This window comes from Patiria miniata, unplaced genomic scaffold (assembly GCF_015706575.1).
Source record: "Patiria miniata isolate m_02_andy unplaced genomic scaffold, ASM1570657v1 HiC_scaffold_22, whole genome shotgun sequence".
Taxonomy (NCBI): Eukaryota; Metazoa; Echinodermata; class Asteroidea; order Valvatida; family Asterinidae; genus Patiria; species Patiria miniata.
This window is the reverse complement of record NW_024037061.1, coordinates 7,801,984-7,822,380: the sequence shown is the minus strand read 5'-3', so window position 1 is coordinate 7,822,380 and position 20,397 is coordinate 7,801,984. Positions and strand designations below refer to the sequence as shown.

General features: G+C 39.4%; 1 protein-coding gene across 1 annotated transcript; it reads left to right on the top strand.

Moving 5' to 3' along the window:
• The first annotated feature begins 1,667 nt into the window (after positions 1-1,667).
• Positions 1,668-17,074, top strand: LOC119730939 (CDP-diacylglycerol--inositol 3-phosphatidyltransferase-like). Its single transcript, XM_038204009.1, has 6 exons — positions 1,668-1,876; positions 12,107-12,241; positions 13,946-14,099; positions 14,972-15,053; positions 15,694-15,775; positions 16,824-17,074. The coding sequence occupies exons 1-6, from the start codon at positions 1,837-1,839 to the stop codon at positions 16,988-16,990; spliced, it is 660 nt and encodes a 219-aa protein (XP_038059937.1). The 5' UTR covers positions 1,668-1,836; the 3' UTR covers positions 16,991-17,074.
• Positions 17,075-20,397: the final 3,323 nt, after the last annotated feature.

Sequence of the window (20,397 nt, the reverse complement as noted above, 5' to 3'; positions counted from 1 at the left end):
TATGGGAATAAATAATTACACGGCAGGTATTAACAATTAATGCAAATTAGGCACCCTTCCTAAAATAATGATTCCGACCATATGCCACCTGACTAGAAGCAGACAATCATTACTATTGGCAGTCATTCCAATCTATTTATTCTGCTTATTATTTGGCTGACATACATGCTAGAGAAGTGTTTGGCACACATTTTGCTGGTACTGGTCCACGTGTGTGTGCCAATTATAAAGGCAATTGCTTTTCACATTATATATTAACGACTTTACAAAATGTGCCATCATTTATATTGTTTGCTGATGACTCCAATTTACTTTTTTCACATAGTGACATTAATCACCTTGTGCACACAGTTAACAAGGAGCTTCTGCTGCGAATTGGTTCGCATCAATGGGCTATCCCTTAATACTGCAAATCAAACTACATGTTATTTAGTAATTCTGCTAGTGAACTTCCATGTGAAGTCAAGACTAACGATTCCATTATTAAACAAACTCTTTGCTGTAAATTTTTGGGATTATTTATTGATTGTGGGCTAACATGGAAAAGTCATATCGATCATATTTGTAAAATTATCGCTAAGAATATTGGTGTTGTTAATAAGATTAAACATTTCTTTCTCGGACCCGTTCTTGATTCTCTGTACAATACCTTGATTGTATCATACATTAATTGTGGGATAATCGCATGGGGAGGTGACGCTGAAAAATATTTAAACAGACTTCTCCTCTTGCAGAAACGGGCCCTTCGAATAATAAACTTCTCAGGTTTTAAAGCACATACAGATCCCCTGTTTTTAAAACATAAAACTTTAAAACTCGATGATATTTATCATTATCAGCTTGGGTCCCTCATGTACAAGGTAGCCAGTAACAATATACCTTCCTCCATTAAAAGTATTTTTTCTCGGAATCTCGAAATTCATTCTTTCTTTACTCGTCAAGCCTCTAATGTTCACATTCCATACACCCGTACTTCTTTTCTTTTGCCCATAAAACGGTTAAACACGAGGGACCCATGCTTTGGAATTCATTTCCTGATAAACTTAAAGCCTCTAAAAACATTTCGACCTTTAAACGTATTTACAAATCTATTTTGTTAGAAGCTTATAGCTGAATCTCTGCAATGCAATTGTTCATTTAAATCCAGTTAGCGAGCCTACATTGTATATAACCCATGCCCTTAGGTACTTGTCTGTTTTTGTTTGTTCACATCTGTAAGTTAAACTTAGCTTTTGTAAGCAACATGTGCACTGAACCCTGTTGGTATTTTTGTCTCCCAATCTTATGCCCTCTCTTTTATCTTCTTTCTGTAGGCTCAATGCACGTGTTTGCTTTATATAGGGACCATTGCTTACAAGCAGTGTCACCTGTTAGTTAATTGCATCTTTATATATCCATTTATTTATTTAATTATATATTACTTTCTATGATTAACTTTTGATGGATTAATACTGTGGAAATAAATAAACCTGAAACCTTAACCTGAAACCTGAAGGCCATCGAATTAACGTAAGTGCCCAAAACGCCATGCATGATGAAAACGTGTACACATGCAATGGACAGGTGCCTGATCATGATAAAACGCCACTCAATTCATATGTAAATGAGGTCTCTTTTGTATTGATTATATTGCATTAAAATATTTGGTGTTTTCATAAAGACACAACACACTACCAGCAACCTCGCTTGCCACGGACCGGCCGTAAAAGAGGAATTTCATCCCAATCTGTTCTTGCACCAAGATCCTCTGAAAGGCACGCGTCATCCAAACACTAGTGCATTTTTCATCAAATGAGGAAAGCGTTTCTTTGAAATTCTCTGGAAAGGCTGTGGAAAATGGCTGAAAACATATTTTTGTTTGTGCCTAACCTGATAGGTAAGTTAATTAATTGTTCAACAACATTTATCAACAAAATAGGCCTACATGTGGTACTACTAGACCGTTAAAAGAGCTGGGCAAAATAGTGTGACGGAAAGTGTAGTTTTATGCCCTTGTTCATGTTATTATATTCTAATCTTATGAATGAACTGTAGTATAGTACGCCCGTGACTGGGCGTGGCTTAGCAGTCAGGGTGTGCGTGTATGCACGCACGCGATTGGTTAACAAAGCCCCATATGTTTAGTGCATCATAATGGTTTAGTGCATGTGCTATGTATGCGCGTAAGTAGATTGCTACGTACGTACGCGTTGAGGTTTCTGGCAAGTGGCAGCGAGCTGTACAAACGTGAGTTGAGTGTGCTCTCGCTGTGGCGTGTATTGCTATATGGTGATTTGCGCTATATGCTAGCTACGCGCGGGCGAACTGTTGGACAGTTTAGCCGTACACTTGTGGGTGCATTGTGGTTGATTGGGGCTGGGCCCATGGTTTCGTAGTGCTACGTGCGCACAAACCATATCTCCACAGTGGCACTGAGCTGTGCAATGCGATATTGTTTAGGCAGTGCAGCATTGGTTGTTGCGTTGCTGTAGTGTTTCTATATTGCAGCATTGGTCTGTGCATTGCTATAGCGTTCCTGTAATGCAGCATTAGTTTGTGCAGTGATTATTGGAGTGAGCAGTGCGATATTAGTTGTGTATTGCAAATAGGGCTCATATTCGAAAACCACAGGTTGTAATAAAGCTACCCAAGACAATTACTCCCAAATCATTTAATCATTTAATTGTTGTCTCTGAAATAAATCATCGTGTTACTTGAGATTACCGACCATTCAGTTGCCAGTTGTCCTTGTTATTGTGTTATTGCCTAGTTAACAGAAGGTTTAGGGATCAATTCCTGCGGCGGTAGATTTCCACCCAAAACGAGCCTGCATCCTTAGCCTTTAGACTGCTTTGTGTAGTCCCTGGTCCGAGGAATAACTTGGTTCGGGAACAGTCCCGCCACAATAGTATGGGTAAACTCCATATGCGAATTATTGATGCATGTTTGTTCAACTAATAAGTTGGGTAATAAAAAAAACCGACCAACGTACGTTGGGTACATTTTTAGTTAGGTTATTTGGATAGACATTGCCCAATCAATATGTATAAATATTTTGCTTGATCCAACCACGCAATCGGTTGTGTAGAAAGTGGAGTAACAATTTCAGCAGATGGGTATCGGTATCCATTTGTTGGGAATTGTATAGTCTGCCTGAATGCTGTGGGCCCACTTTCTTGGCTCTCCATTTCTGCTTACAGTTAGCGAACAATCCCTGCTTCCTGTAGCAGAAAATTCCGTGTTAACGGTAAGCGTATTTCACGCGTTAGCGAGGAATTTTTGTTTCTCCGAATGCGTACATCCCGTAACAGCGCGGTTATCGAACTCTTGAGGGTGCACACCGGTAAATAGGCCTAAATCCTTCTGCTGAGCTCACGAATAAAAGTTATACCCTCAAAATATTCTATGTTGGAGAATTCCGAGAGCGATAAAAATGGGGAATTGAAGAGATATGGCAATGAACCTCTGGCCCAGATTTGGGGGTTCCAATTCTGAGCATTTTGGATGCAATTGGGCTCCAAAGTGGCGCTGTTTTGCCATGCTGTGGAGGGAGCGTTTTTCAAGATGGCTACTTTTCCGCTTTGGGAAAAAAAATGGTCGTCTTCTTTGGGTGAGAATATATCGAAAAGTCAATCGTCAACCCACCAAAAAAAACGAAAAGAAAATGAAAGATGACATGTTGATCATCATTTTTCTGTGCAGCTTAAATAAAAATCGAAGCCACTTTTCCCGTGCTCGGTTAATTAGAAAATACTTGCATAAAATTCTTCCGGATGAAGCAAAATTGAAGAACGAAAAAAAGCTATTACATTTGGCCTTGAATTTGGTCTAAAAATGTTTCTTATATTCTACATTTAGCCAACTGCGTACAAAGATAAATGCATATGAGTAAGTAGCGGGAGGTTTATTCAAACATATTTCATTTATTATAATTGTAACAGTGTAATGTCTAAAAAGACAGCATGTTGAAAAAAAACCAGCAGTTCCATTTTTGTTTCTTTCTTTCTCTCCAGAAAGTAGCACATGCGTAGGAAGTGGCAAAGCAAGCTTCGAACAATTTAAGGCAAACGTTATCGAACCAATAAACTCAAGTCAGCAGTGAGCAATGTAAAATGTGTTACAAATGTAACAAATGCAAAGTGGGACTCAACGAGAGTATGCAGGTCTGAACAAATCTCAAAACACAGCCGAGATATCACTGTGCAGAGACAGAATCTTTTGCTGAGCAAGGATGCGCTAAAAGGTCACGTGAACTAGGAGACGCGCAAGGAGAAAATACCGAAGTAGCATAATATTATGAACATTTTTATCGCAAATTCTTTTGGAAACCTTACAGTTAAGTGTCTGTGTGGCATAATGTTGAGGCGTATCTCGAGTGGCCACGTTTGGCGGCGAATTTGAATTTGAGAAATAAAGCCTCAGCTGAGTAAGTAGGCATACTAGGCATAAAAACACTCGACCTCTTTCACTTGAAATGTGTACGCCTTACATGACAAATTGGCAGACCTGTTCGCAACAGCTCTCATCGGTTTTGTACACATTTTCTAATCAAGGTCATCCTCGATTTGGTTCCTGTCCTCGATTCACCGATGATGTTGCACGTGTGTTTCCTCAATTTACACCATAAACAAACTCACACACCCGGCAAAGTGGGAATTCCAATACTGCCAGACAAAGTAGAAATACATCCAAAACTTACATATTGACAATGATTGTACGAAGTTTTCAACATACTTTAATGATTGGCCAGTGAACATTTATACAGAAGTATACTCTACCAGACAGCCAAACTGCCCATTGTTAATATTCCTTCATTGCACTGCCACTGACCCTAGTCAAAGTTTGAATTTGCGTCAAATTTAGTAATTTGTAATAATCCTACATCGTAATACTACTGAGCCTGAGCAAAGTAGTAATTTTGGTCAATTCGGATGTACTTTTTGATAGGTGGGTGTTGAAATGACACATGAGTAAGATTCCATGCACATTGCGCTACTACCGAACCTGGGCAAAGTGGGAATTTCGGGAAATGTTGATTACATTTTTCCATAGAAAACTTGGTGTTAAATTGCCCATGCGTAATATTCATACACTGCGCTACTACGGTGGGGATGTACTTTTCTATAGGTATGGGGTGTTGAAATGACACAGGGGTAATATTCACACTTTGCGATATTACCGAAACTGGGTTAAATGGGAATTACGGGCAATTTTGATTTAATTTGCCATTCATAAGGGGTGTTAAAATTACCAATTGGTAATATTCCCACATTGCGCTGCTACTGAACCAAAGTGGGAATTTCCGTAAATGTTGATGTAATTGCTGTAGCTAAGGGGATTTCAAATTACTATTCCTACGTTGGGCTACTACTGAACCTGGGGAAATGGGAATGTTGTTAATTTGATGTACTTTTGATAGGTATGGGGTGTGGAATTTTCCCATTGTTAATATTGCCACATCGCGCTACTACCTTACCCGGGCAAATTAAAATGGGAATTACGGGCATTGTGATGTAATTTGCTACAGATAAAGGCTGTGTTCAAAGTACCAATTGATAATATTCTCACATGGCTCTACTACAGAACCTGCGCAAAGTGGGAATTTCGGGCAATTGTGATGTAATTTATTATATATAAGGGCTACTGGATGTAATTTGCTATGGAAACTGGATGTAATTTGCTATGTTGTAGGTTTGTTTAGGGGAAGAGGGAACTTTGTTGTTCTCGATATAAAAAATAAATAAGTAGTAATTAATAGATTACCATAAATATGCAAGTGAAATCTTACATTTCTTTTGGACAGAAAGCTGCTCATAATATTTTTGTTAATATCGTCTTTCCCCAATTATTATTAATTTGGTTTCTGAATACATCATGTGCAAGGCGATTTTATAGCTATACCAAAAATAATAATGACTGGGAACGCTCATTTTTATAAGCTATGAAAATTTACTAAAATTGCTCATTCCGTTCAAATAATATCACCTTTTAACCGCAATGACCCTAAAATCTGTGTCGTCAAAAAAAAAAAGCAATTTTTTTTTTTTTCTTTTCTTTTTCCTCAGGGAAAACTTATTTATTCAGAAGAAACGTTTCTCTTGCGTTTTACAATAATTATAAACAAATAATATATTAATCATTACATAAAAGAGAGAATGGATCCCATTTCGCATTATATTTAGCAAGATCACCATTTGTAATAGATATAAATTTTTCCAATACATAGTATCGCTTTAGCTCATTCTTAAATACTAAAAGAGACGGTTTACTACCATTCATCTTCATTTTGTAAATGTGGTAACGGCATAGGAGAAGACATAAATTAAGGGCGCTCCAGTTTTTGTTAAGTATGCCAAATAAAATCATCTCGTAATCTACAAACACATTAATATTCAAAGTCTCCTTAATCCAAACACTAATTTGAGTCCAGAACGATAAAGAAATCTCAAAAAGTGCAAAATAAGTGAATCAGAGTTTCCTTTTCTACATGACAGAAGGAACACAAGTCGTTCTCCCCTTTACCGATCTTTACCAAATAAGAATTGACGCCCAGGATTCTATGGACCAATCTGTATTGAAACCATCGTAATTTTGTATCACAAGTAATCGTAAAGGGCATACTGCAGAAAACCGACCATTTAGTGGCAGGGAAATTGATACTCAATTTTGTTTCCCATTTGTCAATGAACTTACTCGCAACCTTTTTCCCTGAAGTAAAAATATGATAAATACGGGTAGAACCTTTTTTATCTGACAAAAGTATCTCAAAATTTAATGGGATAAAAGGAAAGCAAATATTTGACTTAACCCCTTTAAGTAGATCACGAAAAGAATTTTTGACGGCCTTGACAACTCCACCATACTCTAGAAAGTTAGTCCTAATACTGAATTTTAACATAAAGTGTTCCAAGCTCAAAAAAGCACCTTTATCGTCAAGTAGGTCAGACACAAAGTTTGCCCCTTTGTTTGCCCAGTGTTTGTAAAAAATGCAATTGTTCCCAATCGTAATTCTGTGGTTCTTCCACAAAACATTGCTAAGAGGATCATTCTGATTAACTGGCACATGGCATTGCACAAAAGAACTCCAAGCATTGAGAACGTCAATCCAGAACTGGTTAGGGTGAGCTGTCCTCTTAAGTGAATGAACAATACTAGAATGACCGCCTTCCACAAAAAGCACATTCTCAATTTCAGTAATCTTATAAAACAGATTGGGCCAAGCTGAGGCCTTAGTGTTCAATAATCTACGGATCCAAGTACACTAAAGAGCGCTGATGTAGGATCGCAAATCAATCATCTTAACTCCCCCATGACCATAATTCTGAATCATCTGATTCCTGGCAACTCTATCGCCACCTTTCCAGATAAATTTATACAACATAACATTTAGATTCTTAATTAAATACAAAGGTGGATCAGGGAGTGACAAAATAAGGAAAGTAAATTTGGATAAAATAAGCGACTTCACTATGGTAACACGGCCAAGAACGGTTAAATTTCTTCTAGACCACTGGTCAATTAAACTACAAGTAGAATCAAAAACTCTATTATAATTCACAGTCGTCATATTATCAAGGTTGGTGGAAAAATCAATACCAAGTGCCCTAAAATAATCTTGAGGACCAACCCACTTCACATTAATATGATCACATAGACCTTTCTGTCGACCCTTATTACCACCAATCCACACCGCATTGGTTTTTTCAATATTTACTTTAAAGCCAGAAATGCTAGCAAAATCGCCCAAAATCTTGAAGGCTCTATCAAAAGAACGCTCTGAACCGTCTAAAAATAATACTGTATCATCAGCATACTGAGAAAGTCTATATTCTCTGCCATCTACCTGAAATCCCCTTAAAATCTCATCACAACGAACCATCATGCCCATAATTTCGGCGCACAAAAGAAACAAATAAGGGCTCAAACCATCACCTTGTCGACAGCCACGCCCTATTTTAAATGATTCCGATAAGAATTCATTTACTAACACCGAAGCTGTCGCTCCACTGTAAAAAACCCGAAACAATTTCTGTATAGAAGGACCAAAATTAAACTGGTTCAAAATTTTGAGTACAAAATCATGTGAAACAGAATCAAAAGCTTTCTCGAAGTCAATCAATAAAAACATACCAGGAATCTTATGTTTTTCTGTATAATTAAGCAAATCATACATTAAACGAATATTCTCACCAATATAACGCCCTTGCAAGAAACCCTTCTGATTTTCATGAATGAGAGAGGAGAGACATGTTTTAAGTCTCTCTGCTATACATCCAGAAGCTAATTTGTACGAAGTGTTTAATAGTGAGATCGGTCTCCAGTTCTTTAAAAATTGACGAGGTTTATCCCTTTAGGCAACAAAGTAATAATACCGTACTGCTGAGTAACAGAAAGTTCACCGGTTTCATAACCAAAATTGAGGGACCGTAATAAATACCACGATAAATCGTTGAAAAAAAACTTGTAAAATTCAAAACTAAAACCATCTGAGCCCGGGGACTTACCATTTTTTGTGTTCTTCAAAACATTTAATATTTCTTGATGGGACAGGGGGCCCTCTATGCTATCACGTACCTTATTTGAAAGATCTGGAGAGTTAGAATTCTCAAAAATAGATTGTAAATTAACTGTTGTTTCCCCTTCTGAAGACGAGTACAGTTTTTTATAAAAATAACGTGCCTCTTGTATAATATCCCTAGAGGATTTTAATTCGGTACCATCATCATTAATAACACGATTAAAAGTCTTGTTAATACAATTACGTTTCTCCATATTAAGGAAGTATTTGGATGGTTTTTCACCGTGTTCCATCCACCTTGTTCTAGATCTAATCATTACACCATCCAATTTAGTTTTACGAAGATTAACAAGGCTAGTTTGTTTAGACTTCAATGTACCCAACAGACTATCATCACCTTGAGCAACCTTATTGGACAAATCTTTAATTTCCTTTTCGAGACGAGATTCATCTCTGCAAGCACTCTTTTTCTTCCAGGCTGCAAAAGAAATTGTTTTAGTTCTAATCACCATTAATAGCATTTCAAAAAAAAGTTGATCATTAATAATAAAATGAATATCTCTGGGGTGAATGGTGTGTAAATTCGAGCGTAAATAAGGGAAAGCTGCGTAAGTTTCTACAACATCAGTAATAACTTTTTTTCACCTGGTCAACATAAGTTTTATCTGCAAGAAGCGAATTGTTAAATTTCCAATAACCTGGTCCCCTCTCGATCTGATTGAAATCGAAACAAATATCAACCAAGGAATGGTCTGTCCGATAACCTGGCTCAATTTCAGATGAAACAAAATTGGAACTAAGTTCAGAAGATATTAAAAAGAAATCCAGCCTAGACTGTTTCAGTGTAGAATGCTGTCTCCAAGTATATCTCCTGCAGTTTGGGTTTTGAATACGCCACGGGTCAATAAGGTCGAGGTCCCTACATAGACCCAACACCCTGTTTCTTGCTAAAGGATTGTTGACATGAAGATATTTATCACAGTCTAAATTTCCGTCTAAAACTAAATTCCAGTCGCCACAAATAATTGTGTGAGGGTTATCAAACTCAGAAATAATATTATTGATATTCTCGTAGAAATCTGGATCATCCCTGTTTGGACCATATAAATTAATCAGCGTAATATTATGATTATGTGTTTCCAAACTAAGACTAAGAGCCAAAAAATTTCCATTTACATCAATATTGGAACCAAGAATTTTAAAATCGAACGTATTGTTAAAAAGAATAGCCACGCCTCTGGCATTACTTTTATAAGAAGAGAAGTAACAGTCCAGCCCCCACTCAGCCCTAAACCTGTCTTGCATGGAGTCTGAACAATGGATGTCTTGCAGACAATAGATGAAATACTGCTTGGACCTCAAAAAATGCAAGACATCTCTCCTTTTGGAGTGGTCGGCCAGGCCACGACAATTCATTGAAGCAATGGACAAGTTACGTAAGCGAACTGTGTTAGAACGGTGGGAGCTAGACATTCCTTACATATTCAAATAACACAAAAGGATGGGCGTTGGCCCGATATATAACCCGGTACAAAATGGCGACTTAAATGAAGACCATAATATTTCACAGTGACAAAGCTGGACACTGATACGCAACGAAAGGACATTAATAAGCAATGAAAAACAATATAATACAAATCGAACCATGGTAATAAATTCCTCTCCACACAAGAGAAGGTAAAACTTCACTACATGTACATTACATAAGTTCATGACCCCGAGTTTTATGCATAGTTTAGTAAACCCAAAGGAAACCCACCTAATACCCATAATTGCTGCACACAAAAAAAAAACCAGAGTTAACCACCCCAAACCTAATTTTATCCCAAACCCGACAAACAAGAAAACAATTCCGAAAAATAAAACTCACTACTTTAGGTCGACGAGTTTACCCGCAGTTATTTGTTACTCTCTGGAAGGACAAAGACCTAACATTTCCACACAGGGTCTCACTTTTAAAGATTATAAAAAATAAAACAGCTGAATTACCCCAAAAACAAAACAGCTAGATATGACATGAATATGAACCCACAAAGTGGGTTGAGCTCAGTTACTCATCACGAAACGTGAAGACTTCTCCGTTGCCCGATCTCCACCGACCAGCAAAGAATCGCAACTTGGTTCCTTGATCGTACAAAGCCTTTACCTCAGTTTTCCAGCGCTTCTTTTCTTGCCAGTCTTCAGCAGTTAGATCATCAACGATGAAGAGTTGGGACCCCTCCAAGGCACGGCGGCGTTCCTTCAAAACTTTCACTTTGTCTTGGTAGGAGAGTAGTTTGACCAAGATGTGAGCGGGCCGGCCATTTTGGTCTTGCCCGTCGCGGTGGGCGCGCTCAATTCGCGGGGGATTTGTGTCCAAGCCGAAACTGGTCTTGAAAATATTCTCAATCTTCTCGGAACACGTTTCGTTGACCGACCTGGGTACTCCAACTACTCGAAGGTTGTTTCTTCTGGAGAATCTCTCCTGCTTGTTGAGGTCCACTCGCATCTTAGTAAGCTGCTCTTTCACCGCCACTAGCTCAGACTTCAGGGAACCGACGGACTTTTCGAGGCCCCCCCCCCCGGCCTTTTCCAGCTCAGCAATCCTTTCACTGTTGAAATCTATAGAAGCTGCCAATTTGACCTCAAGCTGTTGCTGGCCCTCCAGTAACTTAGACAGAGTAGAGCGAACGAAGACTTCGAACTCGTCATGATGGTCTTCCTTTCTGTCACCACGGGTCTCGGTCTCGGTCTCTTCGTCACTCGATATTGCAGGGAGCGGGTCGGGGGGCGCCGCATGGCCGGTCCTTTTCCCACCACGTTGCTTCGGTGGCATGCTGTAAGCTATGCACACGGTAGGGTAATTTTTGACAATAGGAGTTACGGAGCCCTGTGTGGACACGTCCTTCTCCTACGGTGTCATCAGTCGAACTCAAAAAAGCAATTTATTGTGTGTTTTGAATGTTTGGAACAACAAAGAAAATGACACAGGGTATTTGTTTCAACAACTGTCACCAACTGTAATACACAATACCTTTATTGACAACCCTGGTAAGACAAATATGATTTATAAAATCTCCTTTTTTTTAAAGACGGGCCTACAAAAGGACTTTGTTGAATATTGTTAACGTTTAAACAGAGATTCTATCACTGGTGATGTTTGAAGACAATTGTCACGACGATTCTTGAAATCGCATTTTTTTTTTAATGAGAGAGGTTTTAGGGTCATTGTGTTTAAATGGTGATATTCTTTGAACGGATTGACCAATTTCAGTACTTTTTTCATCTAAAAGCAACTTATGAAATTGGCTTTCCAGTCATTATTATTTTTGGTGCTACATATTTTTTTAAATATGAAATAAAAATTTTGGTGTTTGGGTTCCGCTTTTTTTTTACTCACCCTGTAGCTACACACTTTTTTGGCTTGAAATTGTTTTCTTGATTAAAGAGGGCCTTTGTCCATCTATTTAGACACTATGAGAAGGGATTATCTTCACCAAAACGCCTACTCGGAACGGATGTGTTAAACACCCAGGCACCATTATACTGAAAAGTTCAGTACAATGGTGGATTTAACTAAAATAAAACGACAAAAAAAAACAAATAAAACATGCTTCCTTTTTGTTTTAGGATATGGTCGTATTGTCCTGGCGCTGATATCCTTCTATTACATGCGGACTGACTACGTCACGGCCACTTGGTGTTATCTGCTGAGTTATTTATTGGATGAATTTGATGGCATTGCAGCAAGGACCTTGAACCAAGGTCAGTTTACCACCCCTACATTACACCCTCTTCCTCAAGTGGTCCCCCGCCCTTCCCTGAAAAGGTTTTCCAAAATGGAAGCTATTGATAGAAGGAGGTACCTGCTGCTATAGAGGTGGGCGGGATTGCGTCAGCTGATGACATGGCATGTGAAGACATGTATTCATTTCCACACCAGTTTTCATCGGTTGCTATGAGTTACCATTCACTACTTCAGACTCAACCATTGAGTCTTAAGTAAATAGGTCAGGGAACTAGACATTGCAATGTAAGAAGATACGGGATGTCCGCCCGACTAAACGGGATTGAGACTATTATACATGTGACCTGAGCAAGCGTGTTCGTGAATTGGTAACATACGTCCGCTCTAGCAAGTGGGAAGTTGTGGGTTCGAGTCCCTCCTAACAATTCTTGTGAAATATTTATCATTAGTTCTTGGAAAGGGCTGCGTATACAGTAGTTTTTAAATAACATGAAGGGTAAACCTAGTGCGAGTAAATAAGCCTCTTCAAATCGCCTTTTAAAACATCCAGTCGTGATTTTTTAAAAGAAAATTGGTAGGATCCGTGAACAGCTTCCACGTTTCCAATCGGGTCTCCCACTCACCGGAAACGTCCAGACTCTTCCTGAGAGACTGACACGGTTCTAGAATCACGGTCTCTGAGTGGGAAAATGTCAGTGCTATGCGCCAGCAGCAGCTCTTGTGAACAGAAAGAGGTGCACTGACCTATCGCCGTTTGCGAGTTAGCCACGCCCCTTAGACAACCCTATGGAGTTTTTGTACACTATGTTTTGTTTGTCTCGGATTTTATTGGACAATATTTCACAAGCTGCGTTGACGTGATTCTAAAGCCGGCCTCAGGTCGACCTGCGATTTGCTTGCGCCACGACGGAACTGTCAGCATCAAGCAGAAAAATAATACTCAGGTTACCAAACTGAGAAATCGTGTGATTCTCTTGAAACAAGCGGCATCCCGACGCAAAATAATCTCAACCATGCTCATGTCACCGGCCGGGACGCGACGATCCACCACGATTCCACAGCATAGACAGTCATGTGGCTTCCTCAACAATAAGGGAATAATTATGTGCTTGGTCGGTTCGGCTCGAGCCTTTATCAGCGCGCATTCCCCTGATACGGTCTTAAATGTACATGTACTTGTATTCCCATTGAACAGTTTTACTTCATTGTGTTTTTTAAACACCCCTCTAGCTATGGTATGAATATCCTCTCGCAAGTAGTAGTAAACAATCTCCTTATATGGTGATTGACGCGCGCGTACTGGGTGATGTTGCGCGGAACGCGGAGCGCCGGTGAAGTGTGCTGATTGGCTACATAATTGGAAAAGGATGATCTTGATGCGCTCACAATCGCGACGTCGTCGTAGAAGTTGAATTTTTTTCTACTCTTGTGACTGTTGATTTTTGTGAGCGCCGACTTATTCCGATCGTCTTAATTTCGTCGCAGTTACACGCAGGTCGCTCGAAAAAAATCGGCGACTGACATGTTCCCGACGGTCGCAGCTCAGGCACAGCTTGATCCTGAAAAGTCAGTCGCCGACTGATCTGTGTCGTCGCAAGGTCGACCTGAGGCCGGCTTATTAACGAACTAAACTATGGCGACTGAGCCTAGCTTGTCAATATCAAATGTTTCGCTACAATATCAAAGAAATTTAACGGATGTCTTTATCTCGTTGAATACAGAGACCAAGTTTGGAGAAATGCTTGACCTGTTGACAGACCTATGCGCAAGCATGTGTCTCCTAGTGACCTTGTCGGTCTTGTACCCTGACTACATGTTCTGGTTCCAGCTCATTATGACAATTGACATGGCAGGCCATTGGCTCTTTGTCCATAGGTAACATACCACTCTGAATTTGGCCCTAAACCCGCGCCCACTTTGGTTTGTGTACATTATTTTCTCAGTGCACCTGACCTAAAGCTGTGATGTATTGGTCGATGCGCACTGCTTCATGAAAGGTCAACAAGTTGTAAATGTTATTCATAAATACCTTAGACAGTTTACCCATTCCTATTGGTCAAGAGCCTGTCACGTGGGTGGTTTTTAAACCGCCGGTAAAACACTGTGATCTGCGCCGCGCCACATCGTGCATAGTACCATAGATATAGAACTTAAGTTCTATATCTATGTGTAGTACATGCCGTGCGCGCGTCAATGCGCGAGAGGCACATACCATAGACATTGCCAGACGCTTGCTTCACCAATCACGAAGTAATATGGTTGAACAAAATCCTCGGAAATTTGAAACGTTTTGACTTGTTATCGCTTCTTGCCCAAAAAGGTATTTTTGAAGCCATTTTTAAACCATACGCTTAAAACTGTTCGAGCGCACTATTATCTCCTTATTCCTGAAAACAGGAATTCCTCAGAACTGCATTGCAACCGGAAGTGGAAGGAAAACCCTGGAATTCAGTTAGAAACTAAACCTCGAATCACTTTCTGGCCAGGATTGGATTCGAACCTGGTTGAAAGAAGTGCCGGGAGACAAGGAAAATACCACTTTGTCGACCTGACGCCCCTATTAAAAGGCAGAATGCCTTTTGTAGTGATTATTTCATTCTTAGTAAAAATGACAGAGACCTCTTTCATCCTGTGCTATGATTGACACTCATATTGCCACACAATAATTCTGACATGGTTTTGTATGACTGATTTGTTTCTGTATAAATGGTTCATATTAATTTCGAGTTGGTATGTTTTGTTCATAGTTCCATCTTGAAGGGAATTTCCAATCATAAACTGGTTGACATGTCTGGCAACCCCATCCTACGCATCTACTACACCTCAAAAGTAAGTTTTGTTCTGTGCAAAGTTGCATTTTCTGTTCTAGAACTAAATATGAGGTGCACTGCAATATGCGCCTCAGCACCTTGTATACCATTTATAAAGGTGCTTCATAATGAGTCTCACATTTCTCATAACCTTCATTTATCTGTCTTTACAAATAAACATAATTACCAGCGCCTTGAGTACCTAATTGTTGGTATAGATACGGAGGTGCTGCAATTATGCCCTGATATCTTTTTAACGTTCCTTTTGTATCGCTAGCTGTGTATTTTGTTTGTGAGCACTTTATTGTATTCTCTGCTGTAGTATGTATAGTTGATCCTGTTACTCTGCAAACAGATTTTTTGTCTTTTGAATGTACCCTGTATATGGCCTGTAATAGGACCAATAACCTGGGTTTTGTGTATGTTTTTAAGGAAAATAAAAACTCACAGTGGTCAGGCTGCTTGTTGTGGTATAGTCAGTCATAGACCGGACAGTTTAAAGCTGACACGTACAGGACTAAAATATGGTGTACCCTTTTTCAGTTTTCATTCAAGTTAATGAACCTATATTCACAGCTCTGCAATTTTGATAATGATGCCTGGATTTTTATAAGTAGATTTTTCTCATTTTACTTTTCCCCTCGCCTTTGTCTTCCTAGCCGGTGCTGGACGTTTTGGTTTATGGAAATGAGCTGTTCTACATCATGCTGTACCTGCTGTATTTCTCTGAGGGACCTTTGAGTAAGTAGGGGGCCTACATATAGTTGGAACAATAATGCTAACCTTCCGAAGGTGTTGCACAGCTGTGTTTAATCTATAGTGTTGAAATGCTACATCACATTATATACAGGGTGAGTAAAAAAAAATACGAAACCCAAATGTCTGGACATGGTTTTTAGTGAAGTTCTGCATAGCACTTTCAAAATCTAGCATATGAAAGGCCAATTCATAAGCTTTTTTTTAGTATAAGAATCATTTAAAATCACTTATGTACTTTTCAAGTTACGGAATTTTAAATACAACCACCGTTTTAAAGTTCTGTCCATGGGATATGATGATGTGCGTTCTTTCAGCAATCCGAAAATTCACACACTTCCCTGTGTGATTTGTTTTCGTTTTGCTGAAAGAACACTTTTGAAAGTGCTACATGCAGAACTTCATTAAGACAATGGTCCCGACATTATTTTGTGTTTCGTTTTTTTACGCACCCTGTGCATGGATTTAAATAATCTGCAAGTGCAATACAGTGCAGCTACTACAATGGACCAATTCAGTAAGCACCGCCCCATGGTATTCTGACCAATCACAGCCATGATTTATGTCCGACATGCGTGCACAAAAGTCCGACATGCGTGCACGCGCGTATGATGCGCGCGGCAGGAAAATGCAGTGTGGCATTGGAGAGGAGCACGTGTTAATTTGCCCACGTGCGCAGGGGGAGGGGCTTACTGGATTGGTCCATTACTGCATCATCAACCTTTTTTACCCTTCACTAAAATATGCAAACCTTGGTGGCACAATGTACACTTTCTGTATCAGGGCCTTAAAATGTTTCAATACTTAACATAAGAAAATATGCTATATTTCTTGCACGGAGCCTCAATATCTGCCTCATTATAGTTTGATTACCTGTTGGGCACACCTGAAAAAAAAATCAAGATAACAACAGCTGTCCATAATAAGCAAATGACTTTATCCAGCTGTTATCTGATGCACCAACTTATTAATTCCATTAAGAATACATTTCCAACTCCTCTGTGTGTTTTGTTTTGTTTCTTTTTGTATGCAGTTCCCGTTGTGTCTGTCGGCATCTTTCGTCTGATCCTCCTCATCTCGGCACCAGTCTCTCTCGCCAAGTTAGCTATCACTCTGCTTCATATGGTCACCGCCGCTCAGGACATGGCCATCATTGACGTCAGTGAGAGAGAACAGAAAGCCAAGGACCGGCAAGGTTGAGAAGAAAGGCAGGGAAAAGAGTAGGGCAAAGGTTAATATGGTGGATAGTCAAGGTTTAGTGATGGATTAAGCCAGTGGGTATAATTTTTTTCATGTAGACTACACTAGTCAGGAATTTGGTGTATGTGTAGTGGGCTAGATTTGCTTTTATTACTTTATATGCAGCTGCACTTATACACAACGCGAGTAGCCAAGTGTATCCTTTCTTTATAAAAACCTTTGGTTCCATGCACCAGGCCCCCTCCATTCTGTGTTAGCTTCAGTGACAGCAAGATAGGCCTACATCAACATACTCCGTGACTGCAATCTTCTTATTAACAAATTACATCAGTGAATTCATTGCTTCGTCGCCATAGTGAACCAGGTTTGGCAGTACAGTTGTATACAGCTAATGGTCCTTATTCACGAGTTGGCCATTTTTGTCGAGTTCCCTGAATGTATTTCATTAATTGTTCACTGTTGAATGGGATGGCGCCAGACTATTTATGCAGGCACAATGCAGCCTTATTTACCGTCATTTTTTTTTTAAAGCTGACTTTAAACACCAAGGAATGTTTAATTACAAATTATTCACGGAAGTCGGACTGGAATTAATTAGAAATTAACTTGGTCTCATTTCTCTACACAAGTTCCAAAAATCACGATTTGACCTCACTTTCAATCCAATATGGCCGACTCGTGAATAAGGCCCATAGGTGAGCAATACGGTGACGTCGCATTTAATTATCACGTTTATATTTATCGATAAGCCAGGTGTTGGTTCCTTATAAATAAATACAATCCTTATTCATATTTCACCAGCAAAAATACTGCCCAAGTTATAGTATTATATCTAGAGAAAAGCCTGTTAATTTGTGTTTCTTTTTTGACAAAGATAGCCACAGAAACCATTTAAATTATTGTTTAATTAATATATTGGCACCCACTAAATATGCACCACAAGTAACGTTTACATTTTTCCTCGGAATACAAATAATTATGACTCAAAAGAAAAAGGAATTTTTAACGAAGAATATAGGTGAAATCCACACAATCGGTGGGGCTGGGGAAAATATCTCTAATCCACGTGGCCGTAGCAGGATTGGAACACCAGCGCTAGCAGGTGTAAAAGATGAGAGAAAACCACTACATCAACGTGAGCATTCTGTTTTAGTCAGAAAGCCAAGTTTTTTTCCATTTTCAAGTATGTTGTAGGTTTTCCCGGCCAGTTTCACCAAGTTTTCATTCAATTTAACGCCTGGCTCATTCAGTTTAAATTGAAAGATCACGCAGATCGGCATTCGACAACAATAAAAAAGAATCATTCAACTCCACTATCCGAGCGTTCTATCGTCTTTTCGCTTCACTCGTCCATGTAAAAGATGCATTCAAATAAATTAAAAGCATTGTGCATGTGGTGTTCATTAAATTTCGTCTGAACCATAAGGGGTTTAACGGGCATTCACATTCATTAATGGGCAAACACACTTCACATTTCTCAAGCATCTCTTAAGCCATTTATGCATGTCCCTATTCCCAGAAAAGTTTGAGATATCTAAGCGTAGGCCTATTCAATCCGTAGATGCACACCTCTCTTTCTTAGTGAACACGTGAACACACTTGCCACCATCCCCTTATCCAGCTAAAACACTCCCTCTATATTCCCCATTCCAAAACATGACGGAAATGAATCACTCTGACTTCTAAGCTGAAGTCAAGAGAGATCAGGGGCCGTATTCACAAAACTCAAACTTAAGAGATAACTTAAGCCAGACTTAAATCTTAGCACCCTACTCACTTAAGTGGGACGCTTAATATGGTATTCACGAAAGATCTAAGCACCCCAATTATATTAGTGCTCAACTTAACTTAAGTGTTCAAAACAGTCACTCTTGCTCAATGCACAAAATATGTACGTCATAAACGTTCCTACGCAGCAGCAGTTCAATCAATAATGTGCGTGCTTCCTTAACATAATCATGCGTGCGCGTGTTCTGCGACGCAGTTTCCAAGCCCAATTTAATACACAAAAACTTATCTGCGTCACGCGCGCGTCCACCTAGTTCGTCATGCACATCGTATGCTCTCAGTGCATGTAGTTATTTACCATAGTTTTTAACGGTCGTTTGAACAACTAAACTACAAGTGAATTGTTCATTTTATTTACTATCGAGTATGAAACAAATTGTCATGATGATTTATGTCATACGCGCTGGAAGGTAAGACAGTTAATTTTAATTAATAGCCTTTCGGCAGTCACGTGGTAGGACTGTGCATGCCATTACATTGGTTTCGTCAATCGTACCCGTGCCGCCCGCATAAAAATCAACAAATCGTTCGAAAATGACTGTCAGAATGTCGACGAACTACAATCTAAGGGTTGTCACACATTAATTTCAACTTGGCTTTCCTTTTACAATCATTCGTCATTGACGATATTTCGCTCTACCCCTAGAAAGTCCAATTTTGTGCCTAAAAATACCAACCAACGGAAAGGAATAAAGCCGCCATGACACCCTAGTGCCTCACTTAACTTGACTTAAGACAGGTCCGACCACACTTAGATTTAAGTCATGAAAATAAGTGGGGCGCTTAGTAAAAATGCTTTGTGAATACTGCTTAAATTGTAAAACTAGTCTAAGTCGCATATTTAAGTGGGGTGCTTGCTTTTTTATGACTTAAGTCGTTTTGTGAATACGGCCCCAGGGCCCTCCCAGATTGGCAGCAAAGAGACGGGGACAGAGAAGCCGCACAAGATGCAGGAATGAACCTGCATGAGTGGAGATGTGATCTTCTCATGGAAGGAAGTGGCCCAAGAAAACAGTGGAGAAATTACCCAAGAGAAGTGTTCCTGATGGCACGACCATTGCCAATGCCCCGGTGCATTGCACGTCAAGAAATCGATGGGTGAATCAGCGGGAAAAATTAACATCAGAAGAAAATAGGAAAATAATCTATTATTTAAAATCTTATCAGTTTGATTGACCAAATGCTGGAAAGGATTGACCATAAACGAATAAGAAAAGAAAAGCATGGTCATATACGGACCGACGTTCGCTGATTTAAATGCGCCAACCGCCCCAAAAAAATCAAAAAACTTAATGTATAAAAAATGCTACAAACTATATTTAAAAAAACCCACATAGAATGCTCCGAAACGAAAACGAACGTTAGGACCAAAGGGATGCATACCTACCTATATGTTTTCCAATACCTACGTTCGCCAATACCGATGTTCCCCGAAATCCCTACTAATATAACCCTAACCCTATAATTTCGGGGAACATCGGTGTTGGGGAACATCGGGTAGACCCCGGAGCAAAGTCTCGGATGCTTATATAAATTGAAATCGAATGCCCTATTTAGTCAGATGTGAATGGCCGATGATGAACATGATCAGAATTTTCGAAAATTAAGTAAGAATTTGA